This window comes from Dendrobium catenatum, unplaced genomic scaffold (genome assembly GCF_001605985.2).
Source record: "Dendrobium catenatum unplaced genomic scaffold, ASM160598v2 fragScaff_scaffold_986, whole genome shotgun sequence".
NCBI classification, from domain to species: domain Eukaryota; kingdom Viridiplantae; phylum Streptophyta; class Magnoliopsida; order Asparagales; family Orchidaceae; genus Dendrobium; species Dendrobium catenatum.
The window spans coordinates 784,955-809,993 of record NW_021319448.1 but is presented as its reverse complement, the minus strand read 5'-3'; the positions used below and the strand labels follow the sequence as shown (position 1 = coordinate 809,993).

The 25,039-nt window shown below is 35.3% G+C and overlaps 2 protein-coding genes across 2 annotated transcripts; one reads left to right on the top strand and one right to left on the bottom strand.

The window, feature by feature from the left end:
* Window positions 1-2,659: 2,659 nt before the first annotated feature.
* On the bottom strand, window positions 2,660-6,221 carry LOC110114168 (pentatricopeptide repeat-containing protein At5g04780, mitochondrial). Its single transcript, XM_020846954.2, has 3 exons — window positions 6,153-6,221; window positions 5,083-5,287; window positions 2,660-4,534 (listed from the first exon to the last, which is right to left on the bottom strand). Exons 1-3 carry the CDS (start codon window positions 6,219-6,221, stop codon window positions 2,772-2,774), a joined length of 2,037 nt encoding a protein of 678 aa, XP_020702613.1. The 3' UTR covers window positions 2,660-2,771.
* A 2,947-nt stretch (window positions 6,222-9,168) lies between these two features.
* On the top strand, window positions 9,169-24,735 carry LOC110114256 (probable metal-nicotianamine transporter YSL6). The gene is made up of 7 exons (XM_020847077.2): window positions 9,169-9,745; window positions 10,560-10,732; window positions 17,046-17,143; window positions 17,907-18,044; window positions 18,518-18,707; window positions 22,691-22,820; window positions 23,340-24,735. Exons 1-7 carry the CDS (start codon window positions 9,379-9,381, stop codon window positions 24,269-24,271), a joined length of 2,028 nt encoding a protein of 675 aa, XP_020702736.1. The 5' UTR covers window positions 9,169-9,378; the 3' UTR covers window positions 24,272-24,735.
* The last annotated feature ends 304 nt before the right edge of the window (window positions 24,736-25,039 follow it).

Sequence of the window (25,039 nt, the reverse complement as noted above, 5' to 3'; positions counted from 1 at the left end):
GCTCTGCTTGTCTTTCGTCTGGAGTTTCTCGTCCGTGGAAGGGTCGGTAAAGGTAAGGAGTTTGCTTTTGGTTGTGGTTCTCTGCCAGCTTCAGGAGGAAGCAAAAGGAAGTTCTTGTAAGGGCTTTTCCGCCTAGCCGTGGGGGCTAAAGGAGAGTCACGTTTTGTAGTGCAATACTTGGAGGGTGTCTCCAAGGAGTGGACGTAGGTCGAGTCGACCGAACCACTACAAATCTTGTGTTCTTATTTTTGTTTCCGCACTTTTTAATTCCGCATTAATTTCTTGTGGTGTGATTTGGTTTGTGATTTTCTTTCTTTGTCTTAAGAATTTTTAAATACCAATTCACCCCCCCTCTTGGTTAGCTTGGGACTAAGTTCATAGGGCTTAACATCCCGAACGAACTTTCACGAACCCGACCCGTTTTTTAAACGGGTCAATTTCTGGAACCCAAACCCGACCCGTTTTGAAATCGGGTCGGGTTCAACCCAGATTTTCCGGGTCGGGTTATCGTGTCGTGTCAAATATTGACACCCCTACCCATGATATATGCATCATCTTACCCCACCTGAGAATTGTCCAAGACATTTTGGATGATTACTCGAGACTAAGCCTAATTGTTATTGACAAAACTTAGCCTACTTATATTCGTTCTTTGTGTACTCATCTCAACAAAAGCTTGAGATTGAATCAGCCTACTCAACAATTCTCTGATTTGATGAGAAGTCTGTAACTAAGTCGCACTATTTAGCTTCACCTGAGACCTAGTGGACCTTTGCCTGAGGATTATTCGACACCTTTTAGAAGCCTATTTGGCACCTCAAACTTTGCCCAAATGTTGACCCGAGAAAAGTAAAGGGATTATCTTTGATGACATGGAGAATACTATGTTATGAGGAGGAATTATACAAATTACTTTAAAAGTTCAAAGCCTTAAGGACATTTTGATAATTCTTCATTAAGGCCCAATTTTTTAATTCAATTAGACCAGTCAACGAGCACATAATATAGTGAAATAGGTGTTGGATTATTCTACTGATTTGAGGCATCACATAGATGAGTGATTAGAGCTACCTCCCTCTTATAATCGTCACTTGCATGTACTACTATAAACAAGGGAGTTTTATTTTTGGCATTAGAGATAGACAAAGAGATGGACGCCATAATAATAATAATAATAAATGCCTAAGAAGATAATTTTGAGTGAAGACCTCTTCTACAATATATAGATATATCATAAGACATTGAAAGGTTGAGTTCTTACTCATTTCTTTTGCATTTTCATAGAGAATTTTATGAGAAATATTACTTTATATTTAATGAAATTTTGCATACTCTCCTAGTTGTTAGTTTTCAATGAAAAAGACTTAATATTATATTACTATACCACATATCATGTACTTCTCCATAAATTTGATAGCCAATCATCTATGCCACCTCACACCATAGATATGTATCCTTATTGACCAAACAATATTAGGCTCATCTAGGTGATTTTCTTTTATTGTTTTGTATTTTATTTGTTTGTAGTGTTAGTTTTGTTTCTTCTAGGCGGATCCTCTATTTGGTGCTCTCAATGAGGAATTGATTTAGGCTAATCTTGTATACTCGTACATGCCGATATATATCTCACAACTACATAACAAGTTTAGGTAGAGGAACTCAGACCTAATTAGTTCTAGCGACAAGAGCTTAGCCAAAGCAATTACTTGATCTCCACAGGTACTCTTCAATTGAGGAGCGTAGCTCGTTCAGATCAATTAAGTCAAAGAGTCATCCCCAATAGGAGCCACAGGGAACTTGTATAAATCCAGTCAAGCTCTTAAAACTCTTCTTATCAGTGGGTAATAGTCTCCGAAAGCTACTTGTCCTCGATCAGACCGACAAGTTGCTGCTAATACTATACAACCTAGCTACAACCTACAACGAATGTGCATCTAAAAAGGTAAAGAGTCCAATCTTCTAGACTCAGCCAACTCTTAGCTCACAATTATTATGATCCGAAGGGACTCGCCCTAGCACTTAAAGGCCTAAGAATTGCACACAGAGATTCGACAGTATGCCCAGAAGACTCAACATACCAACTTGCCCACATATACTTGCCTAGGTGACTCGCCTTGAAACTGAGAACTAGATCATAAACATAGAACTGCATGGATACCTATCAAGCCATCACATATGTCATATACAATCAATAATGACCCGCAATTAATTTTGTACTTTTAAAATCTTTTTTTATATAGTTTTCTCTATAGCCTTCTTATCCCTATAAATAAAGGGTGGAGAGACGTACTTTGAACCTTTTTGAACATTATTGATCCTTTAGAATGTCCCGGAGACCTTAGGGTTTTAGTTCTTCCCTCATATTTCTCAAGTAAGGGGTTGCTTGCTTGTAGGGTTGGATATCATCTACAGATAAATTTGGATCCAATACATCTATTTCATCTTCATTATGAAAGAATATTTGTAGAATGACAAGAAAAACAAACAATTAATCAATTTACTACACCAATTAATTTACTATACCAATTACCAGGCATAAACAAAATTTCTGATAAGAATCAGCATACTGTACATGATGCGGCCACTTCACATTAAAAGTTGACATATAAAGATCAACTACTAATTCGTCTAGAATGACACCATCATCATCATTGTCTCATTGTAAAGCTGAAACTTTACTAATTTCTTAACTTTGCGACACAAATAGCAACACATTATGAATCCAAATAAGGTGTACAAAAATGCGGACTTCAGGGCACTAAGGCTTCTAATCACCAGAAATCCTTACAAGAACATAAGCCACCACAAAAATGGTGAAATCGCTTCACATCTCTCACTATAATTTCTCTTCCTGATATTTTGGATGCAAGTTTCAGAAAAGTGTGGCAATCCCCACAAACTCTAATATTCTTATTTATCCTAATAGATACACCTGGAGGCAAGCTTATTAGACCAAAAGCAAATGCCAATTTCTCACTATGCTGACCAAGTAGTTCCTCCTTTTGCTCTTCAGCAACATCATGATGATCACAGTCACTTCGTGTTTTATAAGCCAACTTCTTCATTTCCTTCCTTATATCCTCCAATTTCATATATATCTCAGAAATCATTGGATGGTTATAGTCCCCAACAACAAAAACATAAACCCGATCCCTCACTTCAATCCAACTCTTTCCTTTCTCCTTTTTTACACCATTATCTTTCAAATGCTTTCTCATAACAGCAACTTGCTCCCATTGTTTTCTTGCGGCATATAAATTTGAGAGCAGCACATGGTTTCCAGCATTTTCAGGCTCAATCTCAAAAAGGTGTTCTGCTGCAACCTTGGCCAGTTGGAGGTTACCGTGAGTCCTGCATGAACTGAGTAAAGAGCCCCAAATGGATGCAGTGGGAGCAAATGGCATGTTTTCAATCAATTCCCATGCTTCGTCAATAAATCCAGATCGCCCAAGAACATCAACCATGCAAGAATAGTGAAGAACATTAGGTTGCAATTTATCATCTTCAGTCATAAGTTTGAAATAATAGCGGCCACATTCAACCAAGCCAGCATGGCTACAAGCGGACAAAACTGATACATAAGTTACTTCATTTGGTGAAATATCCATATTCTTCATCTTTTCAAGAAGTATCATAGTTTCGAGACATCGAGCATGTCTAGAGAATCCTGCAATCATTACATTCCACATGACAATGTTCTTCTCTTCCATGACTGAAAATACATGCCAAGCTTCCTTTATATGGCCACATTTAGCATAGAGATCTATGAGAGCAGCGACCACAAATATATCTAAATCAAAACCAGTTCTAACAACAACAGAATGTAATTGAGTTCCTTCAATAGTTGCAGCCAAGGCAGTGCAGGCACTCAGAGCAGCAGAAAGAGTGAACTTTGTCCATTCCAAATCCATTTGCTGAGATTTCAAAATCAAAACCAAGGCCTCCTCATGAAGATCATTCTGAACATAACCCGAAACCATTGAGCTCCAAGTGACTGAAGATTTTTCAGGCAAATGATAAAAAACCCGGCACGAATCATCAATCATATTGCTCTTGGCATACACATCAATCATTGCAGTTCCAACAAACACGTTAGAATCTCTTGCTATTTTTAGAGCCAAACAATGCAACTGCCTGCACTCATAAACTGCCATTTTTTCTGCACAGGCACATAGAACGCTCGACAAAGTAAATTCACTCAGCACCAATCCTTGACGTAAAATTTGCAGAAAAAGATTTAGTGATTCTACATACTCTCCATGGTTGTTATGGCACGCAATCATAGTGTTCCAAGAGACAATAGTTCTCACCGGCATTAAATCAAACTGCTTCCGAGCATAATCAACCAGGCCACATTTGGAGTAGAAGTTGATTACGATGTTAGAAGTGAGGGTCTCGGTCTGGACACCAGAAAGAATTGCCAATCCATGACAGACTTTTCCTAACGAAATATATTTTTCTCTTGCACATATTTGCAGGAGATGTTGCAGAGATGGAATGGTGACAGGGTAGTGGTTACAGGTATGAAGTTTCCCTATATTTGAAATCTTGAGAATCACAGAATAGAAATTATATTCAAGTTGATGAGCATTGAGCAAAACAAAACCAAAAAGTTAACTAAGGGGATGGATGAAAAAGTGCAAGGGATATGTACCTTTAGGGAATAACGGAAGAAAAGATTGCGAGAGTTTTCAAAATTTCAGGCCGTTGAACAAACGGTTCAATTCGCTTTTCACAGTCGCTTGCAAAATGTTATTTTTTAGACATAAATACAATTTTGTCAAACAATTTCCAGTAAAAATATAAAAAAGAAAAGTTTCTGTTGATAATGTTATCTCAGTAAGGCACTGTTTCCCTTCATTTTTATCAACTTAGGCTGCGAATTTAATACTTCAAAACAAACAAAGACTTGGAACAAGTCTTCTATTTCTTACTAAGGGGCTGTTTGGTATCGGATTTATCGTGGGATTTAAGTCGGATTAACGCTAAATCCAGCCAAACGGTTTTTGTGCGCGCGTTAAATCCCGGGATTTTATAAATCCCGAACTTAGCCGAAGAAGAGCGCGAAAGGGAGAAAGTTACCTTCACAGCCAGCGAGCTCCCGTTCTTGCTTCCGAACAAAATGTCGTATCTTCCGATCCGACAGCAAGGGAAAGTCGTCGAAGGAGCGAAGTCTAACAGCCACGAAGGAGCCGAAGAAGCGACGCGTGCAATCTCTACACCTCTGCAAAGCAACGAAGCCGAACAGCGACGAAAAAGAGAATATGAAATGCAAAACCCTCGACGCCTGTAAGGTATTATTGATTAACTTAATTAATATAAAATAAATTATTAATAATGAATTAAATTAATTAAATAATTAATTGTATAATTAGTGCATAAATTAATTATATAATTTAACTTAATTGCATAATTAGTAATTAAATATTAATATAATTATCTTAATTAGTATAACTTAAAATCCATATTATTAAATATATAATTAATAGTATATATAATAATTAAATTCATAACACATTAAAATTTTAATTATAATCTTTTTAATCTATAATTATCTTCTTCACATTTAAATCTCTAACTATCATAAATCCTGAAATATATTTGATACATAGTCAAAAAATTATCTTGATCGGGCACGAATCTCGATGCAAAATTGAGTTGGAAACGTCTAAAATTAATTCGGAGACCATCTCAACTCCGAGCAACAAACTTATAGTCAAACTGAGCGTCTCGGAAATATGAATCCAATGACACCAAATTCGACTCAATCCGAGCCCAAATGAGCTCAAATCAAGGACCCGTAGCGCTGTTGAAAGCTTCGTAACACTGTTTGAGTTTTCAAACGATTTCCAAATATGACGAGCTTATAGTCGAATCGAGCGGCTCGACGAGACGAATTCAACGAGCCCAAGATTACTGAATTCTGAAATCATTAAGGCCTCCAAATTACTGATGAACGATCCATGATCAAGGGGTTCAATATCGGCCATCCATCCAACCACTCCCCATTTATCCTTGATCTCTCGCCTATTTACAGGCCATGCCACTCCATAAAATCTATAAATATACCCCTCATTTCTCTTGAAAGGGGACCCCAAGCAAGAAGAGAAGGAAGAAGCTCCTCCTCGACCACCGTCGGAACCTCGCCGAACCACCGCCGGAGCCTCGTCGGACCACTGCAGGAGACTCGTCGGACCACCGCCAGAACCTTGCCGGACCATCGCCGGAGCTTCATTGGATCACCACCTGAGGCCCTCACTTTCGCCTGAGGCCCTCACCTCTGCCAGAGGCCCTCGCCCTCACCTTCGTCAGAGGCCATCACCTTCGCCAGAGCCCCTCACCATCACGAGAGGCCCTCACCTTCGTCAAACCATCACCTAAGGCCCGAAGTTCCGCCAAACCATCACCTGACACCCAGACTTCTATCGTACAATTGTTATTTGTAATCTGATCGCCCTCAGAGGCGAATCAACCCATTGTAACCGACTTATATTCTAGTGGAACCATTTTCAACTGGGCTATGCCTCGTGATTTTTCCCCTTTCAAGGATTTTCCATGTAAAAAATCTTGTGTTCTCTGTGTGTGGGCTGTATATCTGTGCAAAGCTAAGACGTATAATTAAAACTCTATCGTCGCGTATATTTAAGTCCGCAACAATATTACCAAACAGTTTATCAGGATTTAACATTTGACATACCAAACAATTTTCAAAATTTAACACATTTCGAATTTACTAAATCTGGATTTACAGGAAATACTGAATTGCACTAAAATTAAATCCCAATTGTTGCCAAACAGCCCCCTAAATATTCCTTATAAAACCTTAACTGATTCTAAACAAAAGCAATTCTGTACTTATTAATTAATTAAAGAGGTACATTCAAACTTCTATAGTTCAGTAGCATATATATATATAAAATAATCATATCACATACAGCTACATCAGATTTTAATCATTTCCCGAGCTATCATCTTCCCAATTATAATATCATTGGGGATAAAGAGAGACTTCATTAGTATAGTTTTTAAATTTGATATGAAATATAGCCAAAATAAAGTTTTTATGTTAAATTTAAAATATTATATTTGATTAGTTAAAGAATAGCCATAACATTTTTAATTATGATAATTTGTTAGTAAAATGAAGCTATAAAATTAGTCACATAAATTATTTATTAAAGACATCAATGAGTGTAATTAGACATAAAATTTAATGGTTTTGCCTTTCAATAAAAGATCATTATATTTCAGCCTAATTAAAGTGAGATGACAAGCTAAAATAAAATAATGAGGTGTCTAGGCATAGAATATTTTATTTAAAGGATAATAATTTGAATCATCATAAAATATTAATAAAATCAACTGCAATTATAATTTTGCCCACATGAAGATTATAATTGTATACCCTGAAGGGTGGATCTGAGCAAGTCGTGAAAATCGAATAGGCTCGCTAAAGAATTAAAAGATATTATATGAACATATTCAACATGAGCTCGAATAAACATGGTACTTATGCTGGTTAGGAGATGTTTGCCTAAAACAAACTAACCCTAAACCCTAGCCAGGAGACATCAATCTTATATGCACTCTCTCTTAACAACTTACATGACTAAGGCACTCGCCTAAAAAAAACTCACCTAATTGAGTCACTTGCCTTAAAAAAATTGCCTAATTACCACTAATCTTAGAAAAATTATCTTTGAATTCTGAGACGTTCATCCACCTAACCATTGTGACTTCACCCTTACGACTAATGCCTCAGGTAGTAGATATCTTTAATGGAGAAACATGCTAAAGGCACTGCCAAAAGGTACTCATTGAAGGTAATAGTCAAAGGTACACGTCGAAGGTGTCCTAGGGCCACATTAGAGATAGTTGTCCATCTATTAATATCAAGGTCATGCCCATGTATTTGTATGTATCAGTCAAAATAAGTATTACTTTTTATTTCTCGTTGTAGTCCCTTATGACTTTTTTTGTGGCATGTTAACTACTATTTATAAAGTGGATATAGAAGTCTAAGACTTTTCCTTCTCACTCACTTACCACTTCCTTTTTTTTAAATTTAAAATAGTCTAACTACTATTATTGTTAGTATGGACAATGTGTTGTCCACAAAAAAATTGGACCCAACATCCTTTTAGGTGTGATTAGCATGGATTAATGCAATTGACCATAAGCCAAGAACTATGGAAAGAAAAGTAGTAAGTTGGAGAAAAGCCCATGAATATGGAGAGTCAATACTCATCATAAACATGCAAGTTGCCCTTCAATAAATGCTTTGATAACTTGTCACTTTGTAATTAATTCCTCTAAGATTCGAACTCATAAAGCGAAAATCTAACTTAGTCAAAGTCATCAAAAGAGAAAGTTCAACAACCTAATATATCTTAACTTGCAAATTGAGTAAACTTTTTTTCTCTACTAGAAATTTTTTCTCATTTGTACGTTTCCTTCATTCTTTAAATTTGACAAAAACTCTTACTGTTAGAGAAACCCAACCTAAAAGCTAATGAACCGACTATTAGGTTTGGAGTTGATTGAGGCCAAATTAGAAAGTTGACACATTAATAACTTAGGTCAATATTCGAGAAACTCATTTCCTAAGTGAAATTTATTTATGCAAGAAAATGCTTCACTAACTTAAACTTGGGAATGAGGTGATCCCAACTTAGGATTAAGTTTGAAAGATGCAAAATTTATACTAATTGGAAATCTAACTGTTTCTTGGTGACATAACATAACGCTACCAAGTAGATGAAAAATATGTACTTCATGAAATTGTATTTAACACTTAAGCAAGAGCAAAAAATTTATTTTAAATAGGAAAATATATCTAATATGTTTTGATAAATGCCAAATACTCTCAGGCATATATGTGAGTGAAAATATAGCCTATTTGACAAAAAGAAAATGTATTGATGAAAATATTAAAAGATAATCCGTGTCACAAAGTTGTGACATTTTAATCTGAACAAACCATTTGGATATATATATATTTTATGAAATAAAATAATCAATGCATTTATTTGATTTTAAGTGGTATAAGTCATATATAATTTAAATTTTCTTATAATATATTTTATCATTTATGACTTGCCCGTTTAAAAAATAATAAGCACGCATCTCGGTGCAGATGGTCAATGGTTGTGGCCAAAAGCAACAAAATTTAACATTTCTATGGCCCGAGAAAGAAGGCACTGCCTTGAAGCATTTAATATCTAGCTTCGTCTCCGCCGCTGTTCCTCTTAGATCACCTTCGTCTTCTTATCCCCAATTCCCCTCCTCTTCGTTTGGATCTCTTTCTTCCTCTTACCATCTGTACCCTTCTCTCCCGAATCTGAAGCCCTAAGTGAGAGAAAGAGGAGGGGCTTGGGGATGGGAACTGAAGAGTCGACGCTAGATATAACGGAGCCACTGCTACCTCCGTCGAGGGCGGAAGCAGGCCAAGACCTCGCCGATGGTTACGAGATGCTCCCACACTGGAAAGAACAGATAACGCTGAGGGGCTTGGTCGTAAGTGCTTTGCTTGGCTGCCTGTTCTGCATTATAACCCACAAACTCAACCTTACTGTCGGCGTAATTCCGTCTCTAAATGTTGCTGCTGGTTTGCTGGGCTTCTTCTTCGTGAGGAGCTGGACGGGGATTCTTGAGAATATCGGTTTCCGGGTTGCGCCATTCACGCGGCAGGAAAATACCGTCATCCAGACTTGTGTGGTTGCTTGCTATGGATTGGCCTTCAGCGGTGAGCTCAGTTTTCCTTGTTTAGATGGTTAATTTTTTTTTTTTTTTGGGCCATTTGACATTTATTTTGTTTTATGGCTGTTAATTTGCTGCTATAGCATTGAAAGGGAATATATCTACGTTCTATTTGAAATATTCTCGATTTTGTTTTATTAAAAGTGGAAATTAAATTTCATGTAATTGTTGATGATGTTCTTGTGGCTGCATGATCTTTCGTAGAAAACTTGCTTTTTCTTTGTTTGTTATATGAAATCTCAATCTTTTAGATACCCTTATTATAAGATGTTTCGTGTCGGATTGCTTAAGTACTTATGTAATGCAACATAAAGTTCCTAAACCTTTTTGGAGAACACTAGGTGTGCAAATAATCACTTCATCATTATGTGAGCTAGAAATACTAGAAAAAATAAAGAAAACATAAAGTAGGAAATCTTGTCTGCATCATTATGTGAGCTTGATTCTCAGCAGGATAATTGGTGTCCACGATTACAACTTGAGTTTAATCATTAACATGTCTACTTTCTTTTCTACACCTTTTAAATAAAAATTTCATTATTTATCTCGGTGAAATCAATCAAGTTGTACCCAGTTATTTTTAAAAAAATGCATGTTAGTTTGTTCTACAAGAACCATTTAGTTTCATGGTCATGATTTATAAAAGTTAGATATGCCATTGGTTTCTTTCGACTTCATGTTACTCAGCTCTACAATAAACATTTAGTTTGTTATTCATGATTTAAAAAAATTCAAGTTGGAATTTATTTTTTCTTTATCATGACATGTCGGAGTTCATTTTTAATAATTTTCATTCACAGGGGGTTTTGGCTCTTATATGCTTTCTATGAATCAAAGGACCTATGAACTCATAGGAAAGGATTATCCTGGTAACAGGCCAGAGGATGTGAAAAATCCTTCCCTGGGGTGGATGATAGGTTTCATGTTTGTTGTTAGCTTTCTAGGACTCTTCAGTCTTGTTGCACTTCGAAAGGTACTTCCTGTTCTAATCATAATGCATTTTGGTACTTTTTTGTGTTGATTTGCTGTATATAACATTGCACAACATGCCTCATACGGACATAAATTTAAATCGGAGAAAACTTGGTGTTTTTTACTTTCATCCTTAATTTCTGCTATAAACTTACAATAGATTTCTTAGTTTCAAAATATTTATGCCAAGCATTTTTCTATTGCCTTATTTGATATGATCAATTTATTTAGCATTCAAAGTGTTTTGGAAATAGTTTGGAGGCTATCCTGTCGATGCAATTATATTGAAAGGAAATTTACCATTATTTTGTATTCAACTAAAAGCGGGAAATTTTTTAACTTTATTTTGCATATACCTTACTTGATTACTTTTACCTCCATTTGATACTCATCAACAACAAATAGATGACTGGAACTCAAGAATCTTATGAAACCATATCGTATAGCACAACACATAAACAACTACTTTAAAAATAACACAAATAATAAGAAACTTTAATTATTTATTATATTTCAAATAAATATTACATAATAGAACATTTAACCTACATGAGAGTTAAAAAAAACAACAACAATATCAAGCCTTTAGCCCTCTACTCGGGGTCGACTACATGAATTCCTTTTCTCTAATATATTCTTTTAAGAGTCAAATTCTCATTTAAATCTATTAAAAAAGGTCATTTATAATATTTTCTAACCAGTTTTTTTAGGTTTATCTCTACCTTTCTTAACATAAGCCCAATCTAATACATCTACTCTCCTAACCGGGTCATTAGAAGGTTGACATTTTATGTGACCAAAACGACTTTTTATGTGACCAAACCATATAAGGCGACTCTCTCTAGTCTTATTTTCCATTGGAACTACTCCAGTATTGTCATGTATATGCTCGTTTCACATTCTATCTTGAAGAGCAAAGACACTCATCCACCTGAGCATCCTCATTTCTACAACACTTAACTTAATTTTATGCTTCTCTTTTAATGGCCAACATTCCGTGCCATAAAGCATTGCTGGTCTCACCATCATCTTATAGAGTTTTCCCTTAAGTTTGAGAGGTACTTCTCTACCGGACAATAGGCTTAATGCATTCCTCCACTTCAACCTTCCAACTTGAATTCTACTAATAATATCCCCATTTATTTCACCATCACTTTGGATAATAGGCCTGAAATATTTAAAATGTGTACTCTTATTAATGACTTGATTGTCCAAAACCACGATACCCTTACTAGATCTATTACTACTAAAATTACACTCCATGTATTCAGTTTTAGATCTACTCATACAATAACCTTTAGGCTCTAAGGTTAACCTCCATAATTCAAGTTTACATTATACTCCCTTTCTAGTCTTATCAACAAGAAGAATATCATTAACAATAAGCATACACTAGGGTATATCCTCTTGCAAATGTCTAGTAAGAATATTCATGACTAAAGTAAACATGGGTTTAAAGCTAATCCTTGATGTAATCTAACTGAAATTAGAAAATACTTGGTCAAACCATCTTGTGTTTGAACACAAGTAACAACTCTTGCATACATATCCTTAACGACTTGAATATAAAAATGATTAACTCATTTCTTTTCTAAAACTCTCCATAGCACTTCTCTTGGAACTTTGTCATAAGCTTTCTCTAAATCAATAAATATCATATCATCCTTATTCTCTCTATACTTCTCCATCAAACCTCTCAATAAATGTAAAGCTTCCATAGTAGACTTACCCGGCATGAATCCAAATTGATTTTGAGAAACATTAGTATCATGTCGTAACCTATGCTCAATAACTCTCTCCCAATGTTTTAAAATATGACACTTTAATTCCTCTATAATTCGCACACTATTGTGCATAACCTTTATTGTTGAAAATATGAATCAACACACTCATTAGGGCCGTCAAAAATTAACCCAACGCGTCAACATGACCTGGATCCGACCAAAAAATTTCAAGTTCAGGTTGACCTATTTAACAAACAGGTCAGATTTGGGTCTGAAATCCGACCTGTTTAATAAATGGGTCGTGTTCTGCTCAACTCACCAACCCGAAATTAACCCAATTTTAAGGATCAGAACGATTTACAGATTTGGTCGAAGCGCGTGGTATGTCGCCCGATTTACGAATTTTGTTGAAGAAATGTACAAAATTCGAAATCCTTCCGTTGGATTTCGTTTCGTTCATGACTTCATCGTTTGCGATTAGTGCCTCAACATGTGAAGAAGCGGGATTTGGTCGTTGAAGATTTACTGGATTTGACCGAAGAAGCAAGCTGCACGTGAAATGAAATTAACAGAAAAAAGGGTTTGCTGGTCGTGTCAGGTTGACCAGAGCCCGAACTGGATCGGGTTCTGGTTTGGGTCTGTGGCCTGTTTTTCTAATCAGGTCAAGTTCGGGTTGGGTCAAGTGATAGTGTGTCATTTTTTTGTTGGACCCAAATCTGATCCGAAAATCCATTGACACCCCTACTCCACTCATTTGGCATTTTTTAGTCTTCAAAATAACAAAAACCAGTCATATTGGAAAATCAACCAACATGCCAAACAAAACAATTAGAATAAAATTATCAATTTTATATAATATCATGATTCATTATTAAATTTTGAATCTTAATATCAAGACTTAAAAAATACTTTGTTTTCAACTCTCATATTCATAAAATTTAAACTTTCCTATAGAGAATTATCATGATAATCATACACCAAAATAGCCCCATTGATGGGGACATCAGAGCACTGAAAGTATATCAAAGACGTGGCTGCGATCTACGGCCACAATTGCGCCGATCTATTTTTGAGTCTTCATATGTTTTTGTTTTATTTATTTGCTTTATGTATTTGTTTTAGTAGCATTTCCCATTGTACCCTTACTTAAAGGTTTTGTCATATGTAAGCCCTAGGGGCTATGTCGTCTTTTATTTTCCCTTTCATTGTATGAGGCTATATATAGCCACTTTATGTTTCTTTTGGAGTTAATGAATGAATTATAATCAAATTCCTGCAAATTGAGTTCTTGTGAGAGCTTGAGAGTCTTTGGAGAGAGATCCCTAGAAGAGGGAAGCGGATCACCCACCAATCTTGGAAGAGTCCGGGTTCGTGGCTATTTTCTTCTTAGTTCTTCCTCCCCTTTCTCCCTCCCTTCCCTTTCACCCCACGGCCCATCCAAATCCCTCCATCGCCGACCATCCAAACCCCATCCTACCTCTTTGCCAAGCTCTCACCCCACCTTCCCCATCCTTCCTACTTGCTTACAACTCATTCCCCTATCCCCAAGCTACCCAAACTCCACCCAAACCCTAGCCTAGCTGTCGGCCTCTCCCTCCCCCCTTGCCTCCAAATTTTCAAATTCCTCATCATTACTTCCCTTTCTTATTTAGTCTCTTTTGGGAAAGCTTTTCAATTTCAATTATTCAAATCCAATTTGAAATTTGAAACATTTCCTAAAATATAATCCTATTTTAGGAAAGTTTCTAAAATCAAATCCAAATTAAATTTGAATTAGATTGGAGTTAAATCCTATTCCTTAATTTGAGAATCTCATTTAAGTAAGTAATAAAACCTTTGCTTATTCCCCCCAATCCCTCTCCCTATGCCACCGGCCCCCTCCTTGCCCCAATTGAATACCTTCCAAACTTCAAGCCTCTCTCTTTGGGAAGAATTCAAAGCCTCTCCCTCTCTCTTATCCGCCCCCCCCCCCTCTTCCAAATCACCCTTAAATCCTTTCCAAATTAAAGGATTAACTGGGAAAATAATTTCTTAATTTCCCCCATCTTTCCTCCTCTAAAATATGAACCTACTTTTCCCTCAAGCCACTTCCTTTGGTCGGCCACCGTCTCACCCTTTCTTCCACTTGGATTCTTGAGAGAAACTTCTTTCTCTCAAAGGGAATCCTTAAGGATAGCAAAGGACGTCTTCAATAACACTTCAACACTACAAAATTGATGCATGACCGATCCTGAACTTGACTCCGGCTTCGTCTACAACGAACAAGGCTTCGTCGACATCCTCTGGTCGCCTTTCTTCGACGTCAATTCAGAAGTAGACAATTCCGCCGAGTAGTACTTGGAGCGTATCATCTTCACCCTCTCCAAAGCCATCGAAGAGCAGCTCTCCACCGTTCAATGGAAAATCAAAGCCGGGCCTCGACGAGGGTGAACTTTTCCCCCTCTTCAATTTTCTTCCTAATCTTCTTCTATTGTAGGTGGTGCATCAAGCATAAGGAATCGTGCAAAGCTATCCGCCAAAGGTTAGTAAATGTAGGGCATGAGTTATGACTTTCTATGCATCTACTCTCATTGTTAATCTAGGGATGCTATTGAAAATCCCGTAAATTTGATTATGTTGAAATTCTAATTGTTTTGGTGATCTTAATTATTAACATGTGATTTGGCCTAAGCGGAATCGCCTCTCCTTTGTTTTCTATTATCGTTAAGTGGCTAACATTTTAATTCTTATTGCTCTTACTCAAAAGCGTGCAAATTCTTATTACAATCATTTAAATCATATATAGTCCTACATCACCCATCTCTTTAATTATTATTCTCTCTTACATTTTGATCTTATTGCATTTGCCATTTTTCATGTCACATGCAAATATGCTAAGCCTATTTTATTTTTTCCCTATAGATAGATTTAAAATATTGCATATTCTTTCGTATGCGCTACGAGCTTGCACAGTGGACTGATAATTACAAAAACTAGTTGAGAGATCAAACTAACAAAATATAGCATGCTATTTTATCGACGGGTGGTTTTATATGCAAATAACATAAGAGGTGCGCTTTGGTATGCTATGATCTATCATACAGACTATTTTGTGCTATTTACAAACATGCTCTATTCTATTATTTTAGTGCAAATAGAAGATGTCTTCAACATACATAACCTTTGTATAAGATTATGGATATGCATTTGTGACACTAGACAATCTAAACTACTGCAACAAAATATAATCCTAGCGAATTATCTAATGTGATGACCTAAATTAGTACCAAGATACCACTCATTTAAAATCTAGAATTTTAAAGATAAACATATAAAATTATCAAAAAGCTCTCCATGCACTGAGCAAGTCAACTCAAAGTAGGTTACTTTGGCTAACCCATACATGTTAATGGCACAAAATAGCGCATCATGACGCTTGGTGCGACATGGTGCAGCCCTTGGAATAATTTGTTTTGTGCGGTGTACATGCTCAAAATGGTGTGCGTTATTTGCGCTATGCAGGAGCAATAGCATACGGCGCGAAATACATATAGCGTGCTATTTTTAGGTTTTAAATTTAAAATTAATATTTCTGTGTATATTGTTAACTTTATTATATATTTTATAATTTAATAGTGTCGCCATTACACGTAAGTGTGCCTTAATTTCTAAAAAAGAGGGAATACAATATTTATGAAATATTTTTTGCATTTCATCTAATCAATTGATGCCACATTTGTGTTATTTGTTCTTTAGCTTTTTATACATTTTTTTTAAATAGTCTTCATGTTATTATATGAGAACCAACTGTTAATTGGATAATGTGAAAATGTTACCAAACACATCTCTTCTACATGCATTTTTCTCAATTTCTATAGAAAATATTTATTAAGCTTTTTAATTTTCTTATTGGATTTCTATTCACAAAACCAAAATTGGCCTTATTGTTTAGAGAATTTGCAGATAGTTTATGCACAGGATTCTGTGGTTTAGTTTCTCACTCAGGCTGTAAGTTCTTATATGGTTCATCATGATTGCCCAGATATAGACTTAAACATTGATAATGTTTTTGTAGTTAGTTTTAATCTCTTGAAGCTTAGGTAATATGTGTTTGTAGGTTATTAATTTTTATCCTGTCACTAGTGGTGAATGCGAATGCCTTTTTTGTTTAAGTCTGGTTAGGAGAGTGAGCTTGAGAAACTTTATCTAAGTTATGGGTTTTGCACAATGTTTGCATTGGTTTAGGCAACCATCTCCCAAACTTTATATGTCAAAAGCAGTCCATAGCAGCTTCTTTAATATTACGGTTATACAATTTTCTTCAATTAACTTACGTGGTGTTTAGTTGCTTTATAGAAAGCCAATGAAGAATGACGGAAAGCATGACAGTTTGATGATGGAGGGTATTGTTTTCTTTGTCAAAATTTGGTATGATGTATGGATTATTTGTAGAAGTGTTTGCAGTGACTAAAAAGAGCAGTTAGGTTAGGTTGAATTGAGTATTAGTATGCAACAGTTCGCTATAACTTCTTAGCTTTCCGTTGGAGATATGTGTATAATGTTTCTTATATTATTTGATCAATATCATAATTCATATTGAAATGTTTTCAGGTGATGGTAATTGACTACAAGCTTACGTACCCTAGTGGAACAGCCACAGCTTTGTTGATTAATAGCTTTCATACCAATGCTGGAGCTGAGCTTGCAGGGTAATGCTTGTGGCTTTAACACATAGTTATAGCAACTATTTCTGAATGTTTATATCAAAGTTGGGTCTTTAATTTATTTAATTAGGGGTTATTTGTTCGGCTGAAAAATGAATGCAGATTTAAAGGTATACATTGAAAAATAAATTTAGTGTGTTGATAGTACTTTTGAGCTGTTTGGTTTTGTACACCACAAATGCAAGGATTTGTTTTCATTGTGTTTGATTTGAATTAAAATTAATAGTCCACAAGTTGACAGCGATGGCGGTTGTAATCGGAGTTGGTTATTTTTGTGACTCAAATCTATGTTCTCTAGATTGGACAGCTTGACCATTTCTCAAGGCTCACCATTGTTATCCAATTAGATTTTCTTTCGACACTTCATGGTTGTATGATAGTTATTTAAAGGTTTTAGGACAGTTTCTTATAACACCCATAAATTTTCTTTTTTTATTGTCGATCCATGCTTCAACTTGTCTTGCAAAGATATTTCGCGAGCATATGAGAAGATACACCATCCAATAATGGAGCACATTATGCTGATTCTTATTTAGATGAAATTTGGTATTTGCATTTTTTTACAGGATTGAAATGCCTACGATTAAGCCTTCTATTATCATTCAGAGACATGGAAAATATTTAACTTGGCTTCAGTTGAAGCTTACCTTTTTCAAGTTATAGTTGGTTTTAACTTATTTTGTAATTCGTATGTTGAAAATTTTATTTTCTTTATAACGGCATTCTCATACTGGATAATATTTTTCAGGAAGCAAGTTCGTTGCCTTGGAAAATACCTCAGCCTAAGCTTCTTTTGGAGTTGCTTTAAGTGGTTCTTCAGTGGTGTCGGGGATTCCTGTGGTTTTGATAATTTTCCCACCTTGGGTCTCACAGCATTTAATAATACGTAATGTTTTTTTGGGTGGTCTACTTTCCATTTTAATTATACATGCAAGTATTAGTTGTGAAACCTTTCATTTCATTGGCATGCCTTAAATCAAGTCTTCAATAGAAACCTTCTTCAGGAGGCAAAAGATTAACCATGCAAGAAACAAGTTATATTTTTTCTCTTCGCTTGCTTGATAGCATTTCTTGTGCATCATACTGATCCTTAGGGGGGTTTTAAAACTCAGGGAATACTCATTTTATTTATTTGGCATTCCACATACCCAATCTCTTTAATCTTCAATTTATTTCATTTATAGGTAATATGTCATTCTTCTATGTTCTGTTCAACAACAGAACATAGAAGAATGACATATTACCACCTTGTTCCTTTCGTTTTGACAATTATCTTCAATGATTAAATTTATTGTATAAACCGAATTGTTGCATTGTTGTCTATTAATAGTAAATCGTGCTGCTTTTTATGCCCTGCAGGTTCTATTTTGATTTTAGTACAACATACATTGGATGTGGTCTTATTTGTCCGCACATAGTTAATTGTTCTGTTCTTCTTGGAGCCATATTATCTTGGGGATTTCTTTGGCCGTTTATTAGTAAGCGTGCAGGAGATTGGTATCCAGATAATCTTGAAAGCAATGATTTTAAAGGACTTTATGGTTACAAGGTATGTACAGATATATTTTTTGAAAAGTAGTTTGTTGCTTGTATTTGTTTTCCTAGTTCTTAACCTCTTATTAAAAAAGAAAAAAGAAAAAAACTCCTTATTGTCTTTTTATCCTTATATTTTTTTAATCATTGCTTGATCTTGGTTCACTTTGCTTGACTTGCATTTAGTTTTCTAACCTATTCTACTAGGATTTTCACTTACACTCCACATTAAAGCTATATTAATGCAGCTTTATTGCAAAAATGTCCTTATTGAGAGAGGGTCGAGGGAGCTGGGTTGCCTATTTGCACTATTAATTCATGGAAAAGTGATGCAATGCATGGACCTGAACCAGAATCATGAATAGATTTAAGTTTAGACTAAATCCAGTGATATAGTTGATAAATTTGTATTTTTATTTATTTTTTGAAATTTTTTTTTTGAATTAAGTGGGAATTATCTCTTTGGTCTCAAATTGTTATAGATTATCTTACTGCAAATGTGTAGTATCTTTTCCATATTGAAATGAAAATAGAAAAAAACAACAACATCAAGCCTTTGTCCCACTACGTGAGGTCGGCTGCATGAATCCTTTTTCGCCATTGTGTCAGGTTAAAAGTCAAATTCTCATTTAAATCTAATAAAGAAAGACCATTTATAATATTTTCTAAACAAGTCTTTTTAGGTCTACCTTTACCTTTCTTAACATTAGTCAAATCTAATACCTCAACTTTCCTAACCGGGTCATCAAAAGGCCTCCGTTTAATGTGACCAAACCATCAAAGGCGACTCTCTCTAATCTAAATCTGTCTAATGAGATTGGAGAAAATTTCATGTTCTACAAAAGTCCTATAGAGATATGCGTTGTGGTGAGGGAAATGTGGTCCAACAAAGACAATGCTTTGAAGATCTTTGAGGCCAGGCTAACCCTCTTTGATCGAAGATAAGGTAAACTCTCTTTACTGAATCTTTCAATATTCTAGCTTGAAATGGGTAATAACTTGATGTTCGTGAATAATTGAAGTTGAAATGTCTTGAAGAGCGTTAATAATTCAAAGAGCTTATGGGAAAAGACTACATTTACAAATTGCTGAAACCCTAAATAAAAATCTTGATGAAGTTTGAGGTGAAATTCTTAGCAACAAACCATTGCCGAGCCTTAGAGAAGCCTTATATAATGTTGTAAAAGAAGAGAATTATAAAAAAAGTGAAGTTAAGATATCCAAATATTACTCCAATCATTGAAGAGAAGTAGCATAGAAAATAAAAAAACTTCACTTTTGTTTTTATTATATTACGACTTTGCCTCCATCATGAATTAAATTGATTAAACTTGCCTTTTTTTGCAATGTAATTTTTGTATCTTTTCATTATTATTTTTTTTTCTATCAACAATTGGCGCAAATATATATTTTTGCTTAGTAATCTGTCATCCTAGTCTTTGGTTGTGTACAAGACAAATAAATGTTACACTTGATAATAAGACAATAACCCAATGAGGAAGGGAGCGAGCAAGGTGGGAGGGAGTTGATTCATAAAACTTGAACAACAACCCCTACCTATACGCATTGACTCAATAAACTTGAGCAATGGATCAATCCATTCTCTCTTGTTAGCTAACTTATGAAACTTAAACAATAGCCCAATGCATTTTAGTTACTTGCCTTGACTTCCTCCCTTCCACTCCTCTCAGCTTCTACGAAAGTTACAGCTGGTGAGCGAGCGAGCTTGGAGGGATGGATGGATGGATGGAGGGAGAGTTAGAGAGGAGTTAACTAACAAAATTTCAACTAAAGCATAATCTGAACTGATTTATAAGCTTGAAGATATGCATAATTATAAGAATGAACCAAATTGTTAAATGTGTAGTAACTTTGTAAGCCATTAGTGAAGTTAGGTATGAGATTTTAGAGGTTGGTTTTAGATGATCTCATGTTGGTAAATGCACATCATATTTCACCAACTCCATTAAATCTTCCATACATATTTCCATCTACATATTTATTTGTTATTTTGTGTATTTTGACTTGGAAAACCACCATTCATAATGGATATGTGGTCTTTGATGTCACTGTACTTTTACCTTATTATTACTTTAATTAGTTTTGAGATGTTTTTTTGATGAAATACCATTTGTGATTTGGGGAGTTATAAAAGATATTATAGAAGCTTGGCTAATAAATCATTTTATTTAAATCATAGAAGCAAGAAAATGCCTAATGATTGAAGGTGAAACATTTTAGCACCAGTCTTTAAGAACAAAGCAGATTTGATTGCAATAATTTTACACGAAATAAACTTATGTAGTATAATGAAATCATGGAGGGCGTGCATAGCCATAGAAAAATCATATTGAGAATGAAGAAATCAAAATTTTCATGTCTGAAAGATCTATTATGGATTCAATTTTTATTATAATATATATATATATATATAATGATGGAAGAAATTTCTTATTTGTCAATGAGGCTCTTAAGGATCCTATGGCCTTAATATGCATGCTTGCTACACTCTTTAGCTGGCTACAATATTTGTCACAATTATTTTGTAGGACCTGGCTTTGGGACCTGGCTGCATCAAAGCTACATTAGGGCAACATCATGCTGATAATACTAACTATATTGTAAATTTTTGCGAGATTTCGAGTCTAGTTTTGGGCATATGATTATTGTCCTCTCAAGTAAGACTTTTAGATATCTAATAATATTTATCATGTATTAGTTTTTATCTAAATATGAATTAGGTTAATTTGTTTGATTTGTTTGATTATTTTATTGCGTCTCATAAACTATAAATTGGGCCTTATGCACCTTTATTTGCATCAATAAAAACCTATTGAAATTCTTCTTTTAACACTTCTCCCTTGCTCGTGTACTCAAGAGCCTCAAAGAAGCATGTGAGCGCTCTTTTGTAGCAAGCTTTAAATTCCTTGGTGGTGAATCAACTTTTGGACATGGACAACTAGAAGCAATATTGTTCTTGAGATTCAGATTCAATATAAACATCTAGCGGCTGTCAAATGGAAGAATCATTGCCAATTTCGGAGGGTGTCATTCTTAGAAAAATGAAGGAAGAGCACATTTTGGAAGCAAAATAAATTTGTGCATTGACTACAATGATTATTTGACTCCTTAATTCAGCAGCTCCACTCTTAAACAAATTTAGAAAAATGAAAAAGAATATAATTCTCGTATATGATTTCTTGGGTAGATTGTATTGTGTAAATGCTAGGGATGTGGATTAATAATTCAATTCTAGAGTTAAGTTTGGTGGTTAAAATGGAGAAGTGTTTGAACATTGAAATTCAACAAGTGAAGATCATGTGGACATAAAAGGTAAAGAGTAGAAAGTTATAGTTGATTACATTGGATTTGATTATTGGGTAGCAATGAACTCATGTTTAGCCATGTTGAGTGAAGACAAAATGAAAAATTTAATATAGATTTGGAGTTATTATAAAGTATTGTGTAGAAATAATTATACTAAATGGATAGGAGCAACATCTATTCAGATAAGGTCTTGAATAATATATTTTTGTTAGTCTGAACATGTATTCAACCAAGAATTGAAGATATATGTGCAAGCTAATAGAATTAATGGGGATTAAGAAGAAAAATGGATAAGACTAAAAATAAGATGGATGGAAGCTGTGCGAGTGAATGTGGAAAATAGAGTTATGGTCTCATGTAGCTTGATAGAAATGAATGGAGGAACTTTCACAAAGCAGACTACAAATTCTTTAGTTTATGTTATTGATGGTGATGAAGAAGAAGACATTATTATCCATAATAGCCACGTGGAATTTTCACTGTAATGTTTTAAGGTTGATGAGATGAGCTCGTGTGGGTACGTAAAATAATATCTGAATAAAAAAGTTATACCCGACTCTTGTGTGTTGCAATGTATCTGTGCTTTGAGAGCTCCAAAGCCTCTCTTTCTAACTACTTTTATTAACCTTGTTTTGTTTGTGTCTAAAATAACCAACGATACATTTTCGGCAGGTTTTCATTGCTATCTCTCTTATACTTGGGGATGGTCTCTACAACTTGGTCAAAATAATTTACATAACCATCAAGGAAATGGTGAATGCACGATCACAACGTAATGCTCTTCCTCATGTTGCAAATCAAGGTATTGTCTTGCTTCTACCAGCCAAATATATTTCTAAGATATTTGTGCTGTTTATAGTTTTGCTGTGCTTATACTTTGCATCCTGATTGATAGTTCACATTATTTCTCAGTATTACTTCGTCCTTCTTACGTTACTCAGGTTTTGGTTATAGTGCTCTATGTAGAAGGGGTTGAATGTAGTATTCAATCAGCGTGAAAGGAGAATTCACAAAACAGAAACCCCCATTCTAGTAATCAATCAGAGTGAAAGGAGTAAAATTATTGGATCAGATCAGTAGTTATGATTTCTATCATTCTCTTTTAAGTTATTGAACATTTTTATTAACAATTACTTGTTTCAATTATATTCTTAAATATTTTTTTAGCTATAAATTTCTAAGTAGACTTTCTTAATTCCCCTACCAATTTAAGAAAGTCTAGATATGCATATTTAAAATCTCCATCCAGATCTTGCATTGTAGAACTGTCAGAATTTGCGTTTTACCTCACCATTTCTGATTAACTATTGGTCTCATTCAGAAGCTGAGAACCACAAGCTGTCAGAGGAGAAGCTCCGGAATGCAACCTTTGTCAAAGATAGCATCTCCTCTTGGTTTGCTGCCTCAGGCTACATCGCCCTGGCTGCTATATCCACTGCAACAATTCCCATTATTTTTCCTCAGTTGAGATGGTATCTAGTCCTTGCTTGCTATCTTGTTGCCCCAGCTCTCGCATTCTGCAACTCTTATGGCACTGGCCTCACCGACTGGAGTCTTTCCTCGACTTACGGCAAGATAGGCCTTTTCACCTTCTCCGCACTTGTAGGTTCTAATGGCGGCGTCCTTGCTGGCCTTGCTGCTTGTGGTGTCATGATGTCTATCGTCTCCACTGCTGCCGATCTAATGCAGGATTTCAAAACTGGTTATTTAACACTCTCGTCACCACGGTCAATGTTCGTTTCTCAGATCATAGGTACAGCCCTGGGCTGCATCATTGCACCGCTTACTTTTTGGCTTTACTGGTGCGCATTCGACATTGGGTCGCCTGATGGGATGTACAAGGCTCCTTACGCCGTTATATATCGTGAAATGGCCATTCTCGGGATCGAGGGCTTCTCTGCACTTCCGAAGCACTGTCTCGAGATCTGCTGCTTGTTTTTCGTTATGGCTATTGTGATAAACTTTCTAAGGGATATTACACCGGCGCATATATCTGCTTATATTCCAATTCCAATGGCTATGGCTGTGCCTTTCTATATCGGGGCTTATTTTGCGATAGATATGTTTGTTGGGACAGTTATTCTGTTTGTGTGGGAGAGGATGAACAAGGAGGAGGCTGATGACTTTGCTGGTGCAGTAGCTTCTGGGCTTATATGTGGTGATGGTATCTGGACTATCCCTTCAGCCATTCTATCCATCTTCAGAATTAATCCGCCAATTTGCATGTACTTTGGACCAGCTTCTTCCAGCTGATTTAGGTGTTGCCAAGTCTTCCAACGAGCTGGACCGAATTGATCCCTTACTTTTTTTAAAAGGTTAAAATAATCCGACATTATAAAAATATCAATTTGATCCCTTGATTTTTTAGATAAGAATCAAATTAATCATTTGTTGGATATAAGTTAGGTCCTTATTTAAAAAATTAAGGGATTAAAATAATATTTTTAAATAGTCAAGAATTATTTTAATCTTTTGTAATTAGTCAATGGATAATTTTGGTCCATCTCTCTCTCTCTCTCTATATATATATATAAACTTTCCTATGCTGGTATGGTGTAGACCAGTCGCAATGAGCCTTGTGAAGTATTACATGTTATCAAGAGTGATAAAATATGGCATAATGTTGTTATTACAAAAAAACGTTAATTGATCACTTTCTTTGGCTTCTGAATTGTTATTTCAAATTATATAGAAATGTCTATAGAGTTTTTCCTGTATGTTTTCTACTTTATTTGGCTTCTGAATTGGTATTCTAAATTATATAGAAATGTTTATAGAGTTTTTTTTGCCGAACATTTAGGGGAAAAATACCTGTAAGTTTTCCATGGCTTTTATTAAAAAAATGTGTAAGTGCTTAAGCTTACTTAAAGTCATGGAACTTTTACTGCTCTGATTCTGAATTTGCCCACCGGCAGCTGTAAATTTGATACTCATTCATCTACATCAACCCTGCTTAGCGTTACATGCCATCTTCTTCACCACTAATTTGATTAGCCAATTTTCAATTGTGTGTAGGCTATT

Coding starts and splice junctions, on each gene's coding strand:
- LOC110114168 (XM_020846954.2), bottom strand. CDS start 6,221: ATGGTCCGGCAAGGTTCTGGCGGTGGTCCGACGAGTCTCCTGCAGTGG. Junction 5,288..6,152: donor CCGACGAGGCTCCGGCGGTG/GTTCGGCGAGGT, acceptor AATACCTTACAG/GCGTCGAGGGTTTTGCATTT. Junction 4,535..5,082: donor GGAGCTCGCTGGCTGTGAAG/GTAACTTTCTCC, acceptor TTTCAAATATAG/GGAAACTTCATACCTGTAAC.
- LOC110114256 (XM_020847077.2), top strand. CDS start 9,379: ATGGGAACTGAAGAGTCGACGCTAGATATAACGGAGCCACTGCTACCT. Junction 10,733..17,045: donor GTCTTGTTGCACTTCGAAAG/GTACTTCCTGTT, acceptor AAATGTTTTCAG/GTGATGGTAATTGACTACAA. Junction 18,045..18,517: donor CTCACAGCATTTAATAATAC/GTAATGTTTTTT, acceptor TATGCCCTGCAG/GTTCTATTTTGATTTTAGTA.